At 41.0% G+C, this 26615-nt stretch overlaps 1 protein-coding gene across 4 annotated transcripts in view; it reads left to right on the forward strand.

Moving 5' to 3' along the window:
* GIT1 (GIT ArfGAP 1) overlaps positions 1 to 26615 on the forward strand; it is a 556552-nt gene that overhangs the window by 288173 nt on the left and 241764 nt on the right. For all 4 annotated transcript variants that reach the window (XM_053706153.1, XM_053706156.1, XM_053706157.1 and 1 more), the window contains exons 5-6: positions 20148 to 20234; positions 21137 to 21267. In XM_053706153.1, coding sequence (XP_053562128.1) covers positions 20148 to 20234; positions 21137 to 21267 — 218 coding nt within the window. The remainder of the gene's footprint in view (positions 1 to 20147; positions 20235 to 21136; positions 21268 to 26615) is intronic.

Here is a 26615-nt window from a genome sequence, read left to right on the forward strand (position 1 = left end):
TCTCTCTATGATCCTCTAATTGTATGGAGGTGTTGCGGAGACCAGTTTTGCTCAAGTGATTTTGGCCTCAGGGTATCCCCTTGCTTGTTGTCCTGCAGCTGTTTGAGAGTCTGTGGGCTCTAGTGTCGTCGTACGACTTTTAACGCCTTAGCTCTTTTGGTGCATTGGACTTTGGCTAGGGGTGGTCCCTTCCTTGGGTCGGGACTTGCGAGTCATTATCTGGGTTGATCTGGATATTGCATTGATATCTCTCTGTGGTCTGTTTTTTTATATCAGACGTGGTGTTAAGTTCTCAGTTATTGTTTGTTTAAGCAATTTGGGGCTTGGTTTCCGGTTGCTGAGACTTCGCTCAGTGTTTTCCTTTGTGTAGTTGTTGCCGGACTTTTTGGCTCGAAGGTTGGTTCGGGGTTCACCAGTTCCTGGGAACTTGGGCTATGTCCTTTTACTTGGACTAATTGACCTGTTCGCGGTTGGCCAGGTTGTCTGGGTACTGATGCTCATTAAGCTGGACCTACGCCTTTATGGTCGGTTTCCCTTGTTCAGCTTGCTGGGGTAACCTTTTGGATTCACTGCTGTGCAGGCAAATGGGTTTGCAGTGTCTCTGCTGCAGCTATTGCACATTGGATGTGTGTGTGCAAGCTAATTCCTTAGGGGGATTCCTTCCAAGTTCATCTGCATTGGAGATTGATCTCTCCTTTAGCCTGGGGCTTTGTGTCTTGAGGGCAGGTGCTCTGCCTTTTTGGCCCCATTCCTTTTCTTAGGGTGGGGAGCTTATTCTCCTTCTTATGAAGGTGTGGTCCTTTTTCTAGGGATTCTCTTGGATTCAGGAGGTTGGAACTGAGAGTTAACCTTTCAGAGAGGGGTGTTTTTCTCTGGGTTGTAACGTTCCATCTGGCGTCTTTTGGCTCCGTGTCAAGACTATGGTGGGCCTTTTGTTAGATTCCTTTGGGTCTACGGCCTTGTCGTCTGTTTCCAAGGAGTTGGGTTGGCACCCGTGCTCTGTTAGGATGGCTGTGGCTATTCTTCCGTTCGTTTTTGAGCTGGTGTTGGGGTTCTACTGTTCCCCTGTTTCTGACCTGCCTATGCTTGGGCTGGCCCAGCTGGAAGTGGGTTCTGAGATGCATTGTCTTCTTCAGGATCTAGGTGGGCATAGTAGCTAGCTCCCTGGGGTTGCAAGCAGAAGGTTCAGGGTTACCATACACCTTCAGGTTCTGGGTGTAACCTCTCTCTCTTGGGGGTGCAGTGGGCCTCGTTGAGGTTATGTGCTTCCCCTTTTGGAGCACTGGGTGTAGGTCTGAACAGCAATCTGTTCTCTTGCTGGCCACTTTTTACTTCTCAGCAAGTATTCTTCTGTGCCATCCTGATGATGCCTGTGTGTTCTTGACTAAGGGGTTTTTCGTCTGGGTCTGTTACACGTTTTTTTTTTTTCTGAATACTTAGTATTCTTAGTTCTGACAATGTGAGGACTCAGTCTTCAGTTGTCTTTAGGTGCTTTGCACAATGTTGAGAGAAGGGTTTCTCTGTTTAGATGCCTGGTCCTAACCCTCTGCTTGGTCTGGGCGTAGCCTCCCCTCTCTTTAGTGAGGGGTGAGCGGTGAGGGACCACCTGTTGGGCGACAGGCTCTCCTGGAAGACTTGGCTCAGTTGAGTCCGATTTTGCTGTCTCTAGCTAGGCTTCTGGACTATCTGCTGGTCAGTGTCCTTGGTGCCTTTAATTTTTAAAGTTTTCTCGGCTTTGGACGAAGCGGGGTTTTTGTTGGGTAGTGGTTTCAGGCTTGGTGCTCTCAGAATGGGCCGCCTATTGTACCCTCCCGTTTTGGCATTCAGTGTCCTCTTTAGCTTGGGTATGGTTTTCCCAAAGTAATGACTGCGGCTGTGGACTCTTTTCCATTAGGAAGAAAAACATAAATTATGCTTAACTGATAATTTCATTTTCTTCCATGGGAAAGAGTCCACAGCCCCCCGTCCGTTTTTTTGATGCGTTGTTGTTTTTATCTCTGGCACCCTTTCACCTTGATGCCACTGTTCCTTGTTCCTCGGCTGAATGACTGAGGTATACGGGAAGTGGGAGCAGTATTTATGCCTTTTGGCTGGTGGGTCTTTGCCTCCTCCTGGTGGCCAGGTTCCCAAAAGTAATGAATGCAGCTGTGGACTCTTTCCCACGGAAGAAAATTAAATTATCAGGTAAGCATAATTTATGGGGGTTTTTTTATTACATTTTCCTGTGATCGGAGGTTCAAAAAAGTGGGTAAAGAAGTTGTGTTTTTTATTGTCTGTGTCTGACTAGTTTTTATTCTTAAAGGGACATAAGAGCAAACCGAAAATGCTCTGTGTTTGTTTTATTGCTTGCATCTAACTATGTGCTTAACTCCTTAAAGCAATAAGGATTTTCACATAAGAAAGCAAAGGGTTTCCTACCAAAATTTCAGTGTTTAGTTGTGTATTTTGGCTACTCCATAATGCAAGTGGTGGGTGAAGTTTGTCAGTTAAAAATAAATAAAATTGCAGCATACAAGGTGTTAACACAGAATTTTACACTCACCTATGTTAAAGGGATATTAAACAGTAAATCAGTCCTAGATATAATATGTATTCAAAGCAAAGATTAGCCTGAAAGTAGTATGGAGATTTTTTTTATATTAAGTGTAAATGTTTAGTTTCTATAAATTACTTTAGTTATAAGTATTAAAGTTTTGTGCAAGATTAAAGAGAAATCTTGTAGTTACAATGTGTTAGTCGCTTTAAAATGTTTTTTGGTATGCGGGGGGGGGGCTTATTTGCATGAACAGTTTTATATTTTTGTCAAGCAATTTCTATATAGGTATATTATTTGTGTTGTAGTATATTAAAAATGATATATTTTATGGCACTGGCATGATATATTATATACTTTTGTATCCTTTACAAGTGTAAAATAAGTTGCATATATTCACAGTAAATAATATTTGAATGCATTTCTCATTAGTAGATGGTATCAAATCAAAAAGTTGTGGACATTTATTTAGGGTCTGATGTTTGTATTTCCTTTTCTTTCCTAAAATATGGTGAGTCCACAACGTCATCAATTACTAGTGGGAATATCTCTCCTGTCCAGCAGGAGGTGGCAAAGAGCACCACAGCAAAAGCTGTTAAATATCACTCCCCTTCCCATAATCCCCAGCCATTCTCTTTGCCTCGGTCAATGGAGGAGGTGAAGTTTTGGTGTCTGAAGAAATTAAATCCTTTATGGGGATAGTTTTCCCTGCAAGCAAGGATTTGGGTATAGCTGTAGTCCACATCAATCTCTGCTGCAGATTAGTGGTGGCTTTTAAGCAGTTAGGAAGTTGTAAGGGGGTGCTTACTTTGTTTCCTAACATATTGCTGCCCTAAGTGTAGAAAGCCAGAGTTAGTTACTCTGTTCTTTCTTTTTTCCCACAGGTCTCTGATAGGAGTTTGTGTCCTTTCACGCCTTGTGAGCTGTCTTCCTGCCGGACAGCTAGACTGCAGGTAAGTGCTTTTTTGTCTTCTAGCTATATTCTGCAGTTTTTCTTTTTGTGATGTGATATTTAAATAGGATTTGTTTGTTAGTATACAGGCACTATGTTATTTGGGAATTGCACGTTGAGACTGGGTGCTGCTAAATTTAAATTTTTGGCAAATGTTTGTTTTGTTTGTGTAGTAATGGTTGTTGCTATGTCTTTTTCGGATTGTGCGCCTTTTCTCCAACATAGGTGTGTCCGGTCCACGGCGTCATCCTTACTTGTGGGATATTCTCTTCCCCAACAGGAAATGGCAAAGAGCCCAGCAAAGCTGGTCACATGATCCCTCCTAGGCTCCGCCTTCCCCAGTCATTCTCTTTGCCGTTGTACAGGCAACATCTCCACGGAGATGGCTTAGAGTTTTTTGGTGTTTAAATGTAGTTTTTATTTTTCAATCAAGAGTTTGTTATTTTAAAATAGTGCTGGTATGTACTGTTTACTCTGAAACAGAAAAGAGATGAAGATTTCTGTTTGTAAGAGGAAAATGATTTTAGCAACCGTTACTAAAATCGATGGCTGTTTCCACACAGGACTGTTGAGAGGAATTAACTTCAGTTGGGGGAAACAGTGAGCAGACTTTTGCTGCTTGAGGTATGACACATTTCTAACAAGACTTGGTAATGCTGGAAGCTGTCATTTTCCCTATGGGATCCGGTAAGCCATTTTTATTAAATAAGAATAAAGGGCTTCACAAGGGCTTTAAAGACTGGTAGACATTTTTCTGGGCTAAAACGATTGATTTATAAGCATTTTTAATAGTTTATAGCTTTGAGGAACCGGCAGGCACTGTATTGGACACCTTCTCTAATCATAGGCAGAGCCTCATTTTCGCGCCACTAATGCGCAGTTGTTTTTGGGAAGCAAGGCATGCAGATGCATGTGTGAGGAGCTCAGATACATAGAAAAAGCTTACTGAAGGCGTCATTTGGTATCGTATTCCCCTCTGGGCTTGGTTGGGTCTCAGCAAAGCAGATACCAGGGACTGTATAGGGGTTAAATATAAAAACGGCTCCGGTTCCGTTGTTTTAAGAGTTAAAGCTTTCAAATTTGGTGTGCAATACTTTTAAGGCTTTAAGACACTGTGGTGAAATTTTGGTGAATTTTGAACAATTCCTTCATACTTTTTCACATATTCAGTAATAAAGTGTGTTCAGTTTAAAATTTAAAGTGACAGTAACGGTTTTATTTTAAAACGTTTTTTGTACTTTGTTATCAAGTTTATGCCTGTTTAACATGTCTGAACTATCAGATAGACTATGTTCTGTATGTGAGGAAGCCAAGGTTCCTTCTCATTTAAATAGATGTGATGTATGTGACAAAAAATTTAGAGAAAATGATGCCCAAGATGATTCCTCAAGTGAGGGGAGTAAGCATGGTACTGCATCTTCCCCTCCTTTGTCTACGCCAGTCTTGCCCACACAGGAGGCCCCTAGTACATCTAGTGTGCCAATACTCCTTACTATGCAACAATTAACGGCTGTAATGGATAATTCTATCAAAAACATTTTAGCCAAAATGCCCACTTATCAGCGAAAGCGCGACTGCTCTGTTTTAGAAAATACTGAAGAGCATGAGGACGCTGACGATAAGGGTTCTGACATGCCCCTACACCAGTCTGAGGGGGCCAGGGAGGTTTTGTCTGAGGGAGAAATTTCAGATTCAGGGCTGAACCTGATGTGATTACATTCAAATTTAAATTGGAACATCTCCGCGCTCTGCTTAAGGAGGTGTTATCTACTCTGGATGATTGTGACAATTTGGTCATTCCAGAGAAATTATGTAAGATGGACAAGTTCCTAGAGGTCCCGGGGCCCCCCGAAGCTTTTCCTATACCCAAGCGGGTGGCGGACATTGTAAACAAAGAATGGGAAAGGCCCGGCATACCTTTTGTCCCTCCCCCTATATTTAAGAAATTGTTTCCTATGGTCGACCCCAGAAAGGACTTATGGCAGACAGTCCCCAAGGTCGAGGGGGCGGTTTCTACTCTAAACAAACGCACTACTATCCCTATAGAAGATAGTTGTGCTTTCAAAGATCCTATGGATAAAAAATTAGAGGGTTTGCTTAAAAAGATGTTTGTTCAGCAAGGTTACCTTCTACAACCAATTTCATGCATTGTTCCTGTCACTACAGCAGCGTGTTTCTGGTTCGATGAACTAGAAAAGTCGCTCAATAAAGATTCTTCTTATGAGGAGATTTTGGACAGAATTCATGCTCTTAAATTGGCTAACTCTTTTACTTTAGACGCCACTTTGCAATTGGCTAGATTAGCGGCGAAAAATTCGGGGTTTGCTATTGTGGCGCGCAGAGCGCTTTGGCTAAAATCTTGGTCAGCGGATGCGTCTTCCAAGAACAAATTGCTTAACATACCTTTCAAGGGGAAAACGCTGTTTGGCCCTGACTTGAAAGAGATTATTTCAGATATCACTGGGGGTAAGGGCCACGCCCTTCCTCAGGATAGGTCTTTTAAGGCTAAAAATAAACCAAATTTTCGTCCCTTTCGCAGAAACGGACCAGCTCCAAGTTCTACATCCTCTAAGCAAGAGGGTAATACTTCTCAAACCAAGCCAGCCTGGAGGCCAAAGCAAGGCTGGAACAAAGATAAGCAGGCCAAGAAACCTGCCACTGCTACCAAGACAGCATGAGATGTTGGCCCCCGATCCGGGACCGGATCTGGTGGGGAGCAGACTTTCTCTCTTCGCTCAGGCTTGGGCAAGAGATGTTCTGGATCCTTGGGCGCTAGAAATAGTCTCCCAAGGTTATCTTCTGGAATTCAAGGAGCTACCCCCAAGGGGGAGGTTCCACAGGTCTCATTTGTCTTCAGACCACATAAAAAGACAGGCACTCTTACATTGTGTAGAAGACCTGTTAAAAATGGGAGTGATTCATCCTGTTCCATTAGGGGAACAAGGGATGGGATTCTACTCCAATCTGTTCATAGTTCCCAAAAAAGAGGGAACATTCAGACCAATCTTAGATCTCAAGATCCTAAACAAATTTCTCAAGGTTCCATCGTTCAAAATGGAAACCATTCGGACAATTCTTCCTACCATCCAGGAAGGTCAATTCATGACCACGGTGGATTTAAAGGATGCGTATCTACATATTCCTATCCACAAGGAACATCATCGGTTCCTAAGGTTCGCCTTTCTGGACAAGCATTACCAGTTTGTGGCACTTCCATTCGGATTAGCCACTGCTCCAAGAATTTTCACAAAGGTACTAGGGTCCCTTCTAGCGGTGCTAAGACCAAGGGGCATTGCAGTAGTACCTTACTTGGACGACATACTGATTCAAGCGTCGTCCCTACCACAAGCAAAGGCTCATACGGACATTGTCCTGGCCTTTCTCAGATCTCACGGGTGGAAAGTGAACGTAGAAAAAAGTTCTCTATCTCCGTCAACAAGAGTTCCCTTCTTGGGAACAATAATAGACTCCTTAGAAATGAGGATTTTTCTGACAGATGCCAGAAAATCAAAACTTCTAAGCTCTTGTCAAGTACTTCATTCTGTTCTTCTTCCTTCCATAGCGCAGTGCATGGAAGTAATAGGTTTGATGGTCGCGGCAATGGACATAGTTCCTTTTGCGCGAATTCATCTGAGACCATTACAACTGTGCATGCTCAGTCAGTGGAATGGGGATTATACAGACTTGTCTCCGACGATACAAGTAGATCAGAGGACCAGAGATTCACTCCGTTGGTGGCTGACCCTGGACAACCTGTCACAGGGGATGAGCTTCCGCAGACCAGAGTGGGTCATTGTCACGACCGACGCCAGTCTGGTGGGCTGGGGCGCGGTCTGGGAACCCCTGAAAGCTCAGGGTCTTTGGTCTCGGGAAGAATCTCTTCTCCCGATAAATATTCTGGAACTGAGAGCGATATTCAATGCTCTCAAGGCTTGGCCTCAGCTAGCAAAGGCCAAATTCATACGGTTTCAATCAGACAACATGACGACTGTTGCGTATATCAACCATCAGGGGGGAACAAGGAGTTCCCTGGCGATGGAAGAAGTGACCAAAATCATTCAATGGGCGGAGACTCACTCCTGCCACTTGTCTGCAATCCACATCCCAGGAGTGGAAAATTGGGAAGCGGATTTTCTGAGTCGTCAGACATTTCATCCGGGGGAGTGGGAACTCCATCCGGAAATCTTTGCCCAAATAACTCAATTGTGGGGCATTCCAGACATGGATCTGATGGCCTCTCGTCAGAACTTCAAGGTTCCTTGCTACGGGTCCAGATCCAGGGATCCCAAGGCGACTCTAGTAGATGCACTAGTAGCACCTTGGACCTTCAATCAAGCTTATGTATTCCCACCGTTTCCTCTCATCCCCAGGCTGGTAGCCAGGATCAATCAGGAGAGGGCATCGGTGATCTTGATAGCTCCTGCGTGGCCACGCAGGACTTGGTATGCAGACCTGGTGAATATGTCATCGGCTCCACCATGGAAGCTACCTTTGAGACAGGACCTTCTTGTTCAAGGTCCGTTCGAACATCCGAATCTGGCCTCACTCCAACTGACTGCTTGGAGATTGAACGCTTGATTTTATCAAAGCGAGGGTTCTCAGATTCTGTCATTGATACTCTTGTTCAGGCCAGAAAGCCTGTAACTAGAAAAATCTACCATAAAATATGGAAAAAATATATCTGTTGGTGTGAATCTAAAGGATTCCCATGGAACAAGATAAAAATTCCTAAGATTCTATCCTTTCTTCAAGAAGGTTTGGAGAAAGGATTATCTGCAAGTTCTTTGAAGGGACAGATTTCTGCCTTATCTGTTTTACTTCACAAAAAGCTGGCGGCTGTGCCAGATGTCCAAGCTTTTGTCCAGGCTCTGGTTAGAATCAAGCCTGTTTACAAACCTTTGACTCCTCCTTGGAGTCTCAATTTAGTTCTTTCAGTTCTTCAGGGGGTTCCGTTTGAACCCCTACATTCCGTTGATATCAAGTTATTATCTTGGAAAGTTTTGTTTTTGGTTGCAATTTCTTCTGCTAGAAGAGTTTCAGAGTTATCTGCTCTGCAGTGTTCTCCTCCTTATCTGGTGTTCCATGCAGATAAGGTGGTTTTGCGTACTAAACCTGGTTTTCTTCCGAAAGTTGTTTCTAACAAAAACATTAACCAGGAGATAGTCGTGCCTTCTTTGTGTCCGAATCCAGTTTCAAAGAAGGAACGTTTGTTGCACAATTTGGATGTAGTTCGTGCTCTAAAATTCTATTTAGATGCTACAAAGGATTTCAGACAAACATCTTCCTTGTTTGTTGTTTATTCTGGTAAAAGGAGAGGTCAAAAAGCAACTTCTACCTCTCTCTCTTTTTGGCTTAAAAGCATCATCAGATTGGCTTATGAGACTGCCGGACGGCAGCCTCCTGAAAGAATCACAGCTCATTCCACTAGGGCCGTGGCTTCCACATGGGCCTTCAAGAACGAGGCTTCTGTTGATCAGATATGTAAGGCAGCGACTTGGTCTTCACTGCACACTTTTACTAAATTTTACAAATTTGATACTTTTGCTTCTTCTGAGGCTATTTTTGGGAGAAAGGTTTTGCAAGCCGTGGTGCCTTCCATCTAGGTGACCTGATTTGCTCCCTCCCATCATCCGTGTCCTAAAGCTTTGGTATTGGTTCCCACAAGTAAGGATGACGCCGTGGACCGGACACACCTATGTTGGAGAAAACAGAATTTATGTTTACCTGATAAATTACTTTCTCCAACGGTGTGTCCGGTCCACGGCCCGCCCTGGTTTTTTAATCAGGTCTGATGATTTATTTTCTTTAACTACAGTCACCACGGTATCATATGATTTCTCCTATGCAAATATTCCTCCTTTACGTCGGTCGAATGACTGGGGAAGGCGGAGCCTAGGAGGGATCATGTGACCAGCTTTGCTGGGCTCTTTGCCATTTCCTGTTGGGGAAGAGAATATCCCACAAGTAAGGATGACGCCGTGGACCGGACACACCGTTGGAGAAAGTAATTTATCAGGTAAACATAAATTCTGTTTTTTTCTTGTCTGCGGTTTTCCGGATGTCCTGTTCATGTGATCCTTGTGTTTCAGTTATATAGAATGGATCGGTGTCTGTGTTGTTGCTGCAGTCTGTCTCAATGTATGTGCAGTTGCGTGTCAGTCTCTGTGTCCTCTTCAAGTCTCCTGGAATTGCGGTAGGCACTTCAGTACTGCTGAGGTGTAGAGGTTGTCAAACTTTAGTTTTTTTTTATAACGTTTTTTGTTTTTTACGTTTCTCTTAAAGTGACAGTTGTCCTTTATTCAAATGTATTCCTGGGCTGATTTTTCTTAGCTATGGACACGGATAATGATGATATTGTTTTAAATAAATGTTTATTATGTTTAGAGGCGCAAATTGTTTCTCCTTTGCAATTTTGTACTACTTGTTTAGCTAGAACGCTACAATGTGAAGATAAATTATTGCCTTATGAGCCTAATGTCTCTCAGGATGATGCTGTTCAGCCCATCCCCCAGCCTTCTCCTCAAACGTCCCAAGCCTCTATGGCATCACATGCAGTGCCCTGCGGTTCCTATCAACCTCCTGGTGGGGTATATTTGCCTGCAGATTTCGCTGCACAGCTATATTCTGCGATAGTTGCAGCTTTATTTGCCTTTCCTGTTTTAGGAAAATACAAGAGGAACACTAAACATTTATTAGATTGTAAAGTGCTTGTTTCAGCAGCTACTATACAGGTGGATCTTCCTCATAATTCTAGGGAGGATGTTACCTCAGTTCCTTCTGAGGGTGAAATTTCTGATTCTGACAGTGTTAATTTTTTGTCTGAGGTGGAAGAATTAAGCTTTAGGTTTAAGCTTGAACATCTTCATGTTTTATTAAAGGAGGTTTTTGGCTACTTTGGATGATTCTAACTCTCCTGTTGTAGTTAACCCTAAGAAATCTAGTAAGCTTAATATATTCTATGATGTCTTTTCATCTATGGAAGGGTTTCCTGTTCCAGATCGTGTGACGGAGATTGTTGCGCAGTAATGGGAAAAAACAGGGATTTCTTTCTCCCCATCTTCAGTTTTTAAGAAGATGTTTCCTATTGCTGAATCCGTTAAGGATTCTTTTCACACGGTGCCTGAAGTAGAAGGGGCTATTTCTTCTCTGGCTAAGAGAACTATGATCCCTATAGTTAAGAAGCTGGAGGTATATTTGAAGAAGATGTGTGTGCATCAGGGTCTTCAATGACAACCTGCAGTTTGTATTGCCACAGTGACTAGTGCAGCATCTTATTGGTGCAATGCTTTATCTGAATCTATTTTAGAGGAAACTTCATTGGAGGAAATTTAGATTAGGATTAAGGCTCTTAAACTAGCCAATTCTTTCATTTCTGATGCTAACAAGCAAGCTATTAAATGAGGGGCCAAGCTGTCTGGTTACTCTGTCTTGGCTCACACAGGCTTTGTGGCTTAATTCTTCAGCTGATGTTTCCTCAGAGTCTAAGCTTTTGGCGCTTCCCTATAAGGGTAAGACTTTGTTTGGGCCTAGACTGGCAGAAATAATATCTGATATTACGGGTGGAAAAGGATCTTTTCTACCGCAAGACAAGAAGATTAGATTTAAGGGACGTCAAAGTAATTTTCGTTCCTTTCGTAATTTCATAGGTCAAAAGCCTTCCTCTTCCGCTTCCAAACAGGAACAATCCAAGTCCTTTTGGAGACCCAGTCAGTCCTGGAACAAGGGGAAGCAATCTAAAAAACCCTCAGCTGAGTCTAAGTCAGCATGATGGGTTGGCCCTCGGTCCGGAGTTGGATCAAGTGGGGGGCAGACTTTCCTTGTTTTATCGGGAGTGGTTACGAGATGCTACAGATCCTTGGGCTGTGGGCATTGTTTCTCAGGGTTACAAGATAGAATTACATTTTCTCCCTCCCAGGGGCAGGTTTCACCTCTCAAGGTTGTCTGCATATCAGGTAAAAAGAGAGGCATTCTTGAACTGCGTTCAGGATCTTTTCTCTCTGGGATTGATTGTTCCAGTTCCAGTAAAGGAACAGGGTCTAGGATTCTATTCAAATCTGTTTGTAGTTCCCAAAAAAGAGGGAACTTTTCATCCCATTTTAGACCTAAAGTGTCTTAACAAGTTTCTCAGGGTGCTGTCCTTCAAAATGGAGACCATTCGGTCCATTCTTCCTTTGGTTCAGGAAGGACGCATATCTTCATGTTTCTATTCACATGGATCATCATGAATTTCTGAGATTTGCTTTTCTAGACAAACACTTTCAGTTTGTCGCTCTTCCGTTTGGCCTTGCCACAGCTCCCAGAATTTTCTCAAAGGTTCTGGGGGCTCTCTTGGTAGTAGTAATCAGGTCTCTGGTAATTGCGGTGGCGCCTTACTTAGACGACATTCTGGTTCAGGTGCCATCTTTTCAACAAGCAAGCTCTCATACAGAGATCTTGTTGTCTTTTCTACGTTCCCACGGATGGAAAGTGAATCTGGGAAAGATTTCCCTTGTTCCAGCTACAAGGGTGGTGTTCTTAGGGACTATAATAGATTCCCTATCTATGAAGATTTTTCTGACGGAGGTCAGGAAATCCAAAATTCTCTCTGCTTGCCTCTCTCTTCAGTCATCTGTTCGGCCGAATGTATGGAAGTAATTGGGTTGATGGTCCCTTCCATGGGCATCATTTGCTTTGCTTGATTCCATTTGAGAGCTCTGCAATTATGCTTGCTCAGACAATGGAACGGAATCCATTTGGATCTGTCCCAGAGGATAGATCTAGACGTGTTAACGAGAGACTCTCTTCCATGGTGGTTTTCTCAGGAACATCTGTCTCAAGGCACTTGCTTCCAAAGACCACCTTGGGTGATCTTGACCAGGGATGCCAGCCTGGTATGCGGGGGAGCAGTCTGGAACTTGTTAAAGGTGCAGGGGTTATGGACTCAGGAAGAGTCTGCTCTCCCCATAAATATCTTGGAGTTTAGAGCAATTTACAATTATCTGTTAACTTGGCCTCAGTTAGCTTTAGCCCACTTTATCAGATTTCTGTCGGACAATATCACCTCAGTGGCTTACATCAACCACCAGGGAGAAACTCGGAGTTCCTTAGCCATGAAGGAGGTGGCACGGATTATTCAGTGGGCGGAAGCAGATTTTCTGAGAAGACCGACATTTCATCCCGGGGAGTGGGCTCTCCATCCGGAGGTGTGCTCCAGGTTAACCCTCAAGTGGGGAATGCCGGAGTTGGATCTGATGGCGTCTCTGCAGAACGCCAAACTTTCAAGGTACGGTTCAAGGTCAAGAGATCCAAAGGCAGCTCTGATAGATTCTCTGGCGGTACCTTGGCGGTTCGGTCTAGTTTATCTGTTTCCTCTGTTTGCTCTTCTTCTACGAGTCATTGCTCGTATCAAACAGGAGAGAGTGTCCGTAATTCTAATAGCTCCGGCATGGCCGCGCAGGATCTGGTATGTAGACCTAGTGAACATGTCATTTCTGCCTCCGTGGAGGCTTCCTCTGAGGAAGGATCTTTAAATTCAGGGTCCTTTCTTTCATCCAAATCTCATTTCCCTGAAACTGCTTGGAGATTGAACGCTTAGGTTTGTCTAAGCGTGTCTAAGAGTCGGTCATTGAAACCATGATCCAGGCTCGTAAGCCTGTTACTCAGAAATTTTACCATAAAGTATGGCGTAAATACCTTTATTGGTGTGAATCTAAGGGCTACTCTTGAGTAGGGTTAGAATTCCTAGAATTTTGTCTTTTCTCCAAGAAGGTCTGGAGAAGGGTTTGTCAGTCACTACTCTGAAGGATCAGATTTCTGCTATATCTATTTTGTTGCATAAGCGTTTGGCAGTTGTACCAGATGTTCAATCTTTTTGTCAGGCCTTGGTCAGAATCAAGCCTGTGTAATAGTCGGTTACTCCTCCTTGGAGTCTTAACCTTGTTCTTAAGGTTTTGCAGCAGGCTCCGTTTGAACCAATGCATTTCTTAGATATTAAATTGTTGTCTTGGAAGGTTTTGCTTCTTGTTGCTATTTCTTCTGTGAGTTTCGGAACTCTCGGCTTTGCAGTATGATTCTCCTTACCTTATCTTTCATGCGGCTAAGGTGGTCCTACGTACTAGGTTTTCTTCCTAAAGTGGTTTCGGTTAGGAATAATCAGAAAATTGTTGTTCCTTCTTTCTGTCCCAATCCTTCTTCTCATAAGGAGCGTCTGTTGCACAACTTGGATGTAGTGCGTGCTTTAAAATTTTATTTACAGCCGACTAGTCTTCTGCCCTTTTTGTTTGTTTCCCTGGAAAGAGTAAGGGTCAGAAGGATACTGCTACTTCTCTTTCCTTTTGGTTGAGAAGTATGATTTGTTTTGCTTATGAGACTGCTGGACAGCAGCCTCCTGAGAGAATTACAGCTCATTCCACTAGGGCTGTCTCGTCTTCTTGGGCTTTCAAAAATGAAGCTTCTGTGGAACAGATTTGCAAGGCTGCAACTTGGTCCTCTTTGCATACTTTTTCCAAATTTTCCAAATTTGATACTTTTGCCGCAGCCGAGGCTTTTTTTGGGAGAAAGGTTCTTCAAGCGGTGGTGCCTTTTGTTTTGGTCTGCCTGTCTTGCTATCATTCCCTAGTCATCTGTGTCCTCTAGCCTCGATATTGGTTCCCACTTGTAATTGACGTTGTGGACTCACCATATCTTAGGAAAGAAAACAAAATGTATGCTTACCTGATAAATTTATTTATTTCTACATATGGTGAGTCCATGACCCCACCCTTATATTTAATTTTAAGACAGTTATTTTTTGACTAAACCTCAGGCACCTCTACACCTTTGTGTTATTCCTTCTATTTTCCTTTGGTCGAATGACTGGGGATTATGGGAAGGGGAGTGATATTTAACAGTTTTGCTGTGGTGCTCTTTGCTGCCTCCTGCTGGACAGGAGAGATATTCCCACTAGTAATTGATGACGTTGTGGACTCACCATATTCGCTAAGAAAGAAATTTATCAGGTAAGCATGAATTTTGTTTTTTTGTGTTGAGTTTAGACAGCATTGATTTACTTTTGAATACATATTATTTGCATTTTATTCTAAAGCAGGTTATACTTACTTAAATAAAAAGGGAGAAGTGCTCAACGTGGGAACGAACAATAGCATAATAGCTTGTTCTATTGCTAGTTACCACCCTAGAAGCAGCCTCTTTTTGCTCAACATGTGCCTTTCACAGAGAAGAACTTTCCTGAAGCATATCAGTCTGATCTTGACTTAACAGTACAGTCCAGCCCCGAAATACCAGGCAATCTCTCTCTGAACGAGAGAAACAGCAAAACCCCAGACGGCCTATTTTGGGCCTCGTCAGTGAGGTGCAGCCATACCCCTCTAGGCACACTGAGAAACTGGCCCACATCTGGATTCCCGCATCACACTTAGGGAGACTTCCCTAAGTGTCATAATTTGCATAAATAAAAAGAGAGAAGCGCTCAACCTGGGAACGAACAATAGCATAATAGCTTGTTCTATGGCTAGTTACCACCCGAGAAGCAGCCTCTTTTTGCTCAACATGCTTCTTGGGTGGTAACTAGCCATAGAACAAGCTATTATGCTATTGTTCGTTCCCAGGTTCAGCGCTTCCCTCTTTTTATTTATACTTCTTACTTGTATATTTCACTTGGTGGCTCATTTGCCATTGTTGAGAAGGAATTAATTTACATTAATAAATGTAAATTAAAATAAATACTCAAAAGTACATTAAAGTAAATTTAAATGTCAAAGTTGTGTGTGCAAAGATTCCATATAGATCTGGAAAATCTCATGAAATAGCCGGGTGAAGAGAAAGTAAACTCATAATTGAACTTAAATGGATTGCAAGTCATTTTAAACAACTTTCCAATTTACTTCAGTTATTAATTTGGCTTAGTTATCTTTGTATCCTTTGTTAAAGAGTAATCCTATGTGAGCACAGGAGTGTGCATCTTGCAGTAGTGTTTGCAACTATGTATAAGATTGCTTTAATGTTGCAAACACTGGTGCCATAGAATGCATTGACACATGCACTCTCCTCTGCTTCTTTTATCCTATCCTATTATGATACAAAGAGAATAAAGACATTTGATAATAGAAGGAAATTGGAAAGTTGTTAAAAATTGCATGCTCTGTCTGAATCATGAAGTTTAATTTTGACTTTGCAGTCGCTTAGAACTTGCAGAGCACTGCTTGTCCAGAGCGGGAAATGCAGCTGATCCCATCAGCAGCACTAGTTCCACATCTGAATCATGTGACTAGCGCCGCAAGTTTCAAGCAGTATTTTTACTGTGTGTTTAACTCCTTTGCATGAATTAAACATACAGTAGTCTAGGGTCCATAGTCCTAAAATAACATGCTCTAATGGATTAGAGATCAGACCTATGTAATGCGTTGTGTAGTCTATATATTTATATGTAGTCTGTCTCACATTTATGGCAGTACCTGCAAGAGCTGGTGGTTTGGGTCTGGACCTAGAGTGCATGCTACCAGTATTGTATATGTGTAAAGCTTTTGCTAATCTTCTTGCCTTAAGGAATTCTGGGAGAATATTTTACAATGCTTAAAATAACTAAACAACCTTTACCAACATAAAGAATACCTTTCCTCAAATGGATAAATCTGCCTATACATCATCATAGCTATAGATACCATTATTTATGTTGTTACCATATTTGTTGTAGTTTGCTGATGCACACATTTGGTAAAGAGCAGCATTTTATATGATTGTCTTAAAGGTGACCGGATGGCATTGTAAGTTTATGTACAAATAAATTGTAATTTGTAGAGTGAGGTGGCGCAATACAAGTTGCTATTCCCTATGTTATTCTAAATTTCAGAAAAATGGGACATTATACACCCCTCTAATTAAATATTCCTTTTGAAATACGCACAGAACAAACTTGAGTATATAATAATATAAAACAAATTTATTGAATTCTATGTAAAGCAATAAAATCTAAAAAAGAACTATGCATCGGTGCTGACAATATAGTCAAATTTAAAAAACATACATATGTATCTTATTTGTAAAACATTAATATGTATCTTGTTTATAAAACGTTAAAAATAACATCAAGTGCTGTAAAAATTGACTAGAGCAGTTTCTATTGAAAAAATTATTATATATGTAATGCACTCTTTATCCGATATAAGAGTTTGGAGTTAACTTTTGTCTCTTAAGTCTATTGTAGCAAATTAAAGTGCAGCATAAGTTTGCAGTGATGATTAGTGGATACAATGTATCCCGTATTACCTTACAGTGTATCTGACAGATAACACTATATTTGTAGAACTGTGGTAAAAGGTGATCTGTCCAAAAGTTCAAACAATTATCCTCCTAACGGTCTGTGACCGATTGTATGTTGGTAATTAGCCGCTCTGTCTGCGATGATTCCTCAGCGTTTTTTCGTAATTGCGGTCCATGTTAACCGCTTGGTGAAAAGTGCTTGGTTTCAAGCTTTGGTGTTGGTACCTGTGGTATCACGATGGTTGGTACTTGTTGTGGTCTTGTTATGTGTGTTCCTCTTTTCGGTCAGTGACTGATCGATTGTTAAGATGCAGCTTTTCCTTATGCAGGGTTCCTCCGTGATTCTGTGCGGGTAAACGTTCTCCGCTAGATGTAAATTCCTGCTTGGGGTTAAATTTAAATATTTACATTTAAATATTTACATCTAGCGGAGAACGTTTACCCGCACAGAATCACGGAGGAACCCTGCAGAAGGAAAAGCTGCATCTTAACAAGCGATCGGTCACTGACCGAAAAGAGGAACACACACAACAAGACCACAACAAGTACCAACCATCGTGATACCACAGGTACCAACACCAAAGCTTGAAACCAAGCACTTTTCACCAAGCGGTTAACACGGACCGCAATTACGAAAAACCGCTGAGGAATCATCGCAGACAGAGCGGCTAATTAGTCACAGACCGTTAGGAGGATAATTGTTTGAACTTTTGGACAGATCACCTTTTACCACAGTTCTACAAATATAGTGTTATCTGTCAGATACACTGTAAGGTAATACGGGATACATTGTATCCACTAATCATCACTGCAAACTTATGCTGCACTTTAATTTGCTACAATAGACTTAAGAGACAAAAGTTAACTCCAAACTCTTATATCGGCTAAAGAGTGCATTGCATATATAATCATTTTTTCCATAGAAACTGCTCTAGTCAATTTTTACAGCACTTGATGTTATTTTTAACGTTTTATAAACAAGATACATATTAATGTTTTACAAATAAGATACATATGTATGTTTTTTAAATTTGACTATATTGTTAGCACCGGTGCATAGTTCTTTTTTAGATTTTATTGCTTTACATAGAATTCAATAAATTTGTTTTATATTATTATATACTCAAGTTTGTTCTGTGCGTATTTCAAAAGGAATATTTAATTAGAGGGGTGTATAATGTCCCATTTTTCTGAAATTTAGAATAACATAGGGAATAGCAACTTGTATTGCGCAACCTCACTCTACAAATTACTTTGAACTTTTGGGATAACAGTTTTTAGGTGAACAATATTCCCCACTAATCTCAGTCTAATCCACTTTTTGTATTATGTACAAATAAATCCTAGTTAATAGAATGTACCTTAAAGGGATATGAAACCCAAATTTCAAATGATTCAGATAGAGAATGCAAGTTTAAGCACCTTTCTAATTTACTTCTATTATCAATTGTTCTTCGTTCTTTATGTATCTTTTTTTGAAAAGCAGTAATGTAAGTAGGTGTAGGAGTAGGTGGCTGATTTGTGGCTAAAAATTGCAGAGCATGCAATTAAAAAAAAAAAAAAAAAAAAAAAAAAAAAAAAAATTTCCAATTTACTTCCATTATCAAAACATGCACATTCTTTTTACGTGCACACTTTCTGAAGCTCCAGTTCCTACATAAATGCATTTTGTGAATAATTGATGGCTGTCACATGATACAGGAGGAGAGAAAATTGGATTAAGTTTAAAATTTGCCAGAAAATATTTTACTGCTTATTTAAAATTCAAAGTAATAAAAACATAGATTTTGACTGCAGATAAGAAAACCAACATCTGCCAACATTTCCTTACAACATAAACTTATCTAGTTTGTAGGAAAGCCTTATGATTATCCCAGGTATTCTTGTAGTCCCCCACAGTGTTTATCTTAACCACCTCTAATGGAAGTTTATTTCAAGAATCAACCACCCTTTCTTAAAGAAGAGTTTCTGCAAATTATTCCTAAACTAACTACTACACTTCAGCTTGAGATCATGACCCCTTGTTCTTCAATTTTTCTTTATTATGAAAAACTCACAACCTCCGCTTTATTAAGCCCCTTAATATGCTTGAAAGCTACCATCATATCACCTCTATCACGTCTCTAAGCTATACATATTTAGGTCATTGAGCCTTTCTTGATTAGTTTAGTTTATTTATTTATTTTAGACCATGTACCATTTTAGTGTTATTGCATTGGGTTTTTTTTAATTGTGTTTTTTGTCAATTATTAAATTCTACTGTATTAAGTGGTTCTTTAACACTTTGATCATTTATAAAATAGAAATAGGTAGTGGATGTATTTTAGTTTTTTTCCATTTGAGAGTGGGCTGTTGTATTCTAATCCATGATAAAAACGGTGGTGCAGAAGCTGAAGAGATCAAATTGACGATGTGTATGTTATTGGAAGCCATGGGGTAAAAATTACTGCTCAGTTGTGAAAAATATTCATGTTGGATCAGTAGTTTTTTTTGTTTTGTTTTTTTGAGGGGGGGGGGGCATTTAGCCACCAATCAGCCCAGCACTACCCAGGTGCTGAAGCAAAAATGGGCTGGCTCATAAGCCTACATTCCAGCTTTTCAAATAAAGATAGATAATAAGAAAAATTATAATAGGAATATATTAGAAAGTTGCTTAAAATTGCCTGCTCTATCTGAATCATGAAAGAAAAGAAAAAATGGGTTTTATATCCCTTTAAAAGGACAGTAAAGTCAAAATGAAACCATGGTTAGCGCTGCTGAATCTGTTGGCGCTCTACAAATAACCGATAATAATAATAATAATAGTTCAGACAGAACATGCTATTTTAATCAATTTTCCATGGAAACTCGATTATCAAATTTGCTTTGTTCTGTTTGTAATCCTTTGTTGAGAAATTATAAATATTAATCCATATAGGCTTTGTATTATGATGTATAGAAGGCCCGTTGATGACCTGCTCCTTATTTGGGGTTATACAGAACAGGAATGACGTTATTTTGTAAGATTCCTTAAAGGGACACTCAAGTCAAAATTAAACTTTCATGATAGAACACACAATTTTAAATAGCTTTCATATTCACTTCCATTATCTAAATGTGCACAATCTTTATATATGCAGAGTTTCTGAGACACAAGCTCCTACTGAGCATGTGCAAGATTCACAGAATGTATGCATTTTGTGATTGAAGTGGGCAAGAAAATAAAACTAACTTTTAAAATTTGCCAGAAATTCAAACTAAGTGCTTTTTCATTGTCTTTTTATTATGCATTTACTGATTATGCTATTCTACTCTGTTTAGTGGTCCTTTAATGATGGTTCAAGTAACCTAAGATTTACCTTTGAGTGTCTTCACGGTAGCATTAGTTTTCTAGGTGTAACATTGATTGGGGAGACTTTTATGGGATTTGTTTTTCTCTATTTGCAGCAACTTCACTCCAGTGTGAGAACAGGGAACCTTGAGACCTGCTTACGGCTGCTATCCCTTGGCGCTCAGGCGAATTTCTTCCACCCGGTAATGTTGCATGCTCTTTTAACTTGATAGGGCAGCCCTGGTGCCTTTATATTATCCTATATAATAAATGGCCAAGTATCTTTGTCAGATGCAGTCATGAGCAGTAGAGACTGCACGTGACAAACATACCTGGCCGTTTGGATCCTGACACTCAGCACTCAGCACAGAGCAAGGCTGAAGCGGAGTGTCAGGGGGCGTGGCCGACGGGAGCGCCACGATGTGGGCATGGCCGGGGGCAGCGAGGGGCGGGGCAAGACGAGGCGCGTGGCCGTGCGGTGTCACCGTGATGGGGCGTGGCTGGGCGGGGTGCCGCGATGGGGGCGTGGCCAGAGAGGCAAAGGGTTTGAAAGACAGAGGGAGGGAGAAGGGCCAAAGAGTGGGGGAGAGAGCCAAATAGAGGGGGGAGAGAGCCAAAGGGGGGGGGGAAAGAGAGTGCAAAAGAGGAAAGCGAGCCAAAGAGAAGAGAGCCAAAGAGGGGGGGGAGAGCACAAAAGAGGGGGCAGAGAGAGCAAAAGAAAGGGGGGAGAGAGCAAAAGAGGGGAGAGAGAGCGCAAAGGAGAGGGGGAGAGGGGGGAGAGAAAGCAAAAGAGAGGGGGGAGAGAGAGCAAAAGAGAGGGGGGAGAGAGCAAGGGGTGGGACCGCTGTACTGTAAAAAATGGCCCGTGTACACGGGCTTTAGTACTAGTATAATATAATATAGTATAATATGTGATGAACTATTAACTGCATGTATAGCATTTATGAGTGACTGAAATCTTTATAACTTGAAAGACAAAATTAGTTTGTTAGCCATTTTCAACTTTAGCAAATATCAGTACCGGCCAACTGAATATTAGTTTTCTGATCCGTTGACCCTGATTATGTGACTGTAGAGATATAAATGCTGCTATTTACATTTTTAGGAGAAAGGCACCACCCCTCTTCATGTTGCAGCCAAAGCTGGACAAGTTCTGCAGGCTGAGCTTCTAGTAGTGTATGGGGCAGATCCTGGGGCACCAGATGTAAATGGAAGAACGCCTATTGACTACGCCAGGTGAGTACACTGGATCAACGTGTCCTGTGTTAGTACATTCTGCAGAAACACTATGTGTACACTGTGTATAGCATACAACATAGGTATACTGCATATATGATAGATAAATTACTTGCAATTGTGAGAGACTCAAAGGTTTCCACACTTAAAGGGAAATGAAACCCCAGAGCTCACCATTTTACAACTGTTTCTAATTTACTTCTATGATCAAATTTGCTTTGTTCCCATGATATTCTGTGTTGAAGAGATACCTAGGTAGGTGTCTGGAACACTACATGGCAGGAAATAGTGCTGCCCTCTAGTGATCTTGCAATTGGATAACATTTTTGCAAACTGCTACCATTGATAATAGAAGTAAATTAGCATTTCTTTCATAGAGGTGGTGAGAATCCATGATCCATTACTCCTGAGAATTACTCTTCTTTATCACTAGGAGGAGGCAAAGATGAGTGTCTATTGGTAAGTATTTATTTTTTATTTAGACACTCTATAGCTTTAATATGGGAAATTTATACATACATATACATATACACATATATATATAATTTATTTATGTATTTATTTATTTATTTAATATATATGGCCCTTGGACTGATTCTATACATTATTCCCCTTGCTTTTTTGTGCACATCCATTTTTTTGATGTGCTTAATTTTTTTTTGCCTGTCCGCCTTCGACTTTACGCGCATTGGGATAGAGCATGTCTGTTTAACGCATGTTGGCGCGCTCTATAGAGTTTTTGGATTACACACGTTGGGTTAGCACACGTATGTCCTCTGTCTTGCGCACGTCGGGTTTGACGCATCATTCAATGCTGCTGAGCGTTATCTGGGCTTCGGATGTGAAGTTTATTTGTCCTTTTGCTTTGTTTTACACTTCGGCTTAGCACACCTTGTACTTGTTAGTTTTTTTTAAAGCTACATTAGGAGGGGGTAAGTATATATATATATTTTTTTTACCCATTCCTCAAGAGTTTTTTTTTTTTTAAGGGGATACTGTATATGCCCAATGCTATAATGTAGTGTGATTCTGTCCTTAATCTACCTTAGAAGCAGAGTCCCCTGAACACCTTCCTACCATTATTAACCCCTTAATGACCGCAGCACTTTTCCATTTTCTGTCCGTTTGGGACCAAGGCTATTTTTGCGGTGTTTGTGTTTAGCTGTAATTTTCCTCTTACTCATTTACTATACCCACACATATTATATACCGTTTTTCTCGCCATTAAATGGACTTTCAAAAGATACCATTATTTTCATCATATCTTATAATTTACTATAAAAAACATTATAAAATATGAGGAAAAAATGGAAAAAAACACACTTTTTCTAACTTTGACCCACAAAATCTGTTACACATCTACAACCACCAAAAAACACCCATGCTAAATAGTTTCTAAATTTTGTCCTGAGTTAGAAATACCCAATGTTTACATCTTCTTTGCTTTTTTTGCAAGTTATAGGGCCATAAATACAAGTAGCACTTTGCTATTTCCAAACCACTTTTTTTCAAAATTAGCGCTAGTTACATTGGAACACTAATATCTTTCAGGAATCCCTGAATATCCATTGACATGTATATATTTTTTTTTCGAAGACATCCCAAAGTATTGATCTAGGCCCATTTTGGTATATTTCATGCCACCATTTCACCGCCAAATGCGATCAAATAAAAAAAATTGTTCACTTTTTCACAAATTTAGGTTTCTCACTGAAATTATTTACAAACAACTTATGCAATTATAGCATAAATGGTTGTAAATGCTTCTCTGGGATCCCCTTTGTTCAGAAATAGCAGACATATATGGCTTTGGCTTTGCTTTTTGGTAATTAGAAGGCTGCTAAATGCCACTGCGCACAATACGTGTATTATGCCCAGCAGTGAAGGGGTTAATTAGGGAGCATGTAGGGAGCTTCTAGGGTTAATTTTAGCTTTAGTGTAGTGTAGTAGACAACCCCAAGTATTGATCTAGGCCCATTTTGGTATATTTCATGCCACCATTTCACCGCCAAATGCGATCAAATAAAAAAAATTGTTCACTTTTTCACAAATTTAGGTTTCTCACTGAAATTATTTACAAACAGCTTATGCAATTATGGTACAAATGGTTGTAAATGCTTCTCTGGGATGCCCTTTGTTCAGAAATAGCAGACATACAGGGAGTGCAGAATTATTAGGCAAGTTGTATTTTTGAGGATTCATTTTATTATTGAACAACAACCATGTTCTCAATGAACCCAAAAAACTCATTAATATCAAAGCTGAATAGTTTTGGAAGTAGTTTTTAGTTTGTTTTTAGTTATAGCTATTTTAGGGGGATATCTGTGTGTGCAGGTGACTATTACTGTGCATAATTATTAGGCAACTTAACAAAAAACAAATATATACCCATTTCAATTATTTATTTTTACCAGTGAAACCAATATAACATCTCAACATTCACAAATATACATTTCTGACATTCAAAAACAAAACAAAAACAAATCAGTGACCAATATAGCCACCTTTCTTTGCAAGGACACTCAAAAGCCTGCCATCCATGGATTCTGTCAGTGTTTTGATCTGTTCACCATCAACATTGCGTGCAGCAGCAACCACAGCCTCCCAGACACTGTTCAGAGAGGTGTACTGTTATCCCTCCTTGTAAATCTCACATTTGATGATGGACCACAGGTTCTCAATGGGGTTCAGATCAGGTGAACAAGGAGGCCATGTCATTAGATTTTCTTCTTTTATACCCTTTCTTGCCAGCCACGCTGTGGAGTACTTGGACGCGTGTGATGGAGCATTGTCCTGCATGAAAATCATGTTTTTCTTGAAGGATGCAGACTTCTTCCTGTACCACTGCTTGAAGAAGGTGTCTTCCAGAAACTGGCAGTAGGACTGGGAGTTGAGCTTGACTCCATCCTCAACCCGAAAAGGCCCCACAAGCTCATCTTTGATGATACCAGCCCAAACCAGTACTCCACCTCCACCTTGCTGGCATCTGAGTCGGACTGGAGCTCTCTGCCCTTTACCAATCCAGCCACGGGCCCATCCATCTGGCCCATCAAGACTCACTCTCATTTCATCAGTCCATAAAACCTTAGAAAAATCAGTCTTGAGATATTTCTTGGCCCAGTCTTGACGTTTCAGCTTGTGTGTCTTGTTCAGTGGTGGTCGTCTTTCAGCCTTTCTTACCTTGGCCATGTCTCTGAGTATTGCACACCTTGTGCTTTTGGGCACTCCAGTGATGTTGCAGCTCTGAAATATGGCCAAACTGGTGGCAAGTGGCATCTTGGCAGCTGCACGCTTGACTTTTCTCAGTTCATGGGCAGTTATTTTGCGCCTTGGTTTTTCCACACGCTTCTTGCGACCCTGTTGACTATTTTGAATGAAACGCTTGATTGTTCGATGATCACGCTTCAGAAGCTTTGCAATTTTAAGAGTGCTGCATCCCTCTGCAAGGTATCTCACTATTTTTGACTTTTCTGAGCCTGTCAAGTCCTTCTTTTGACCCATTTCGCCAAAGGAAAGGAAGTTGCCTAATAATTATGCACACCTGATATAGGGTGTTGATGTCATTAGACCACACCCCTTCTCATTACAGAGATGCACATCACCTAATATGCTTAATTGGTAGTAGGCTTTCGAGCCTATACAGCTTGGAGTAAGACAACATGCATAAAGAGGATGATGTGGTCAAAATACTCATTTGCCTAATAATTCTGCACTCACTGTATATGACTTTGGCGTTGCTTTTTGGTAATTAGAAAGTCGCTAAATGCTGCTGCGCATCACACGTGTATTATGGCTAGCAGTGAAGGGGTTAATTAGGTAGTTTGTAGGGAGCTTGCAGGGTTAATTTTAGCTTTAGTGTAGAGATCAGCCTCCCACCTGACACATCCCACCCCCTGATCCCTCCCAAACAGCTCCCTTCCCTCCCCCACCCCACAATTGTCCCCGCCATATTAAGTACTGGCAGAAAGTCTGCCAGTACTAAAATAAAAGTTTTTTGTTTTTTTTTTGTAAAGAAAAAAAAGCATATTTTCATATGCTGTGTTTAGGATCCCATCTTAACCCCCAACCTCCCTGATCCCCCCCAAAACAGCTCTCTAAGCCTCCCCCTCAGCCTTATTGGGGGCACAATCAAATGTTTATTTTTTAATTTTCTTTTAATTTTTTCTGTAGTGTAGCTCTTCCCCCCCCCCACGTACCAACCCCCACCACCTAAATGACACCTAAATGACACGACCTAAATGACACCACGTACCAACCCCCACCACCTAAATGACACATCTTTTCTGTAGTGTAGCGGTTCCCACCCGCTCCCTCCCCGTGCACGGGCCCGCCCCCTCGTGCACGATCCCGCCCCCCCTCCACATGACGATGGCCGCCACCCACACCGGCTCCCACCCACCAACGATACCGGCCATCGATGTCCGGTGCAGAGAGGGCCACAGAGTGGCTCTCTCTGCATCGGATGGCCGTAAAAGGTTATTGCAGGATGCCTCCATATCGAGGCATCACTGCAATAACCGGAAAGCAGCTGGAAGCGAGCAGGATCGCTTCCAGCTGCTTTCCACACCGAGGACGTGCAGGGTACGTCCTCAGGCGTTAACTGCCTTTTTTCTGAGGACGTACCCTGCACGTCCTCGGTCATTAAGGGGTTAAAGGAATACTAAACTCATTTTTTTTTTCTTTCATGAGTCAGAGCATGTCATTTTAAGCAACTTTCTCATTTACTCCTATTATCAATTTTTCTTTATTTACTTGCTATCTTTATTTGAAAAGCAGGAATCTAAGCATAGGAGCCGGGCCATTTTTGATTCAGCACCTGGGTAGCGTTTGCTGATTGGTGGCTAAACGTAGCCACCAATCAGCAAGTGCTACCCAGGGTTCTGAACCAAAAATGAGCTGGCTCCTATGCTTAGAATCCTGCTTTTTCAAAAAAAAAAGAGAAAAAATGATAATAGGAGTAAATTAGAAAGTTGCTTAAAATTACATGCTCTATCTGACTCATTAAAGAAAGAAATTTGGGTTTTAGTATCCCTTTAAAAAGTGTGTTTATTGTTAAAAAAAATAAAAAAATAAAAAATGCTTATTTTAGACTTGGGAGAAAGAAACCCATAATATGTAATGTAAAATATATTGCAAATGTTCTTTAAAGGGAATTTTTTAATATGTACTTAGTATATGTAAGCAATTATGAACAGCATTGAAAATGATCTGTATAAAAATAAAGGTTTCTTTCATGTAATTGGCAAGAGTCCATGAGCTAGTGACATATGGGATATACAATCCTACCAGGAGGGGGAAAGTTTCCCAAACCTCAAAATGCCTATAAATACACCCCTCACCACACCCAC

This window comes from Bombina bombina, chromosome 3, assembly GCF_027579735.1.
Source record: "Bombina bombina isolate aBomBom1 chromosome 3, aBomBom1.pri, whole genome shotgun sequence".
Taxonomy (NCBI): domain Eukaryota; kingdom Metazoa; phylum Chordata; class Amphibia; order Anura; family Bombinatoridae; genus Bombina; species Bombina bombina.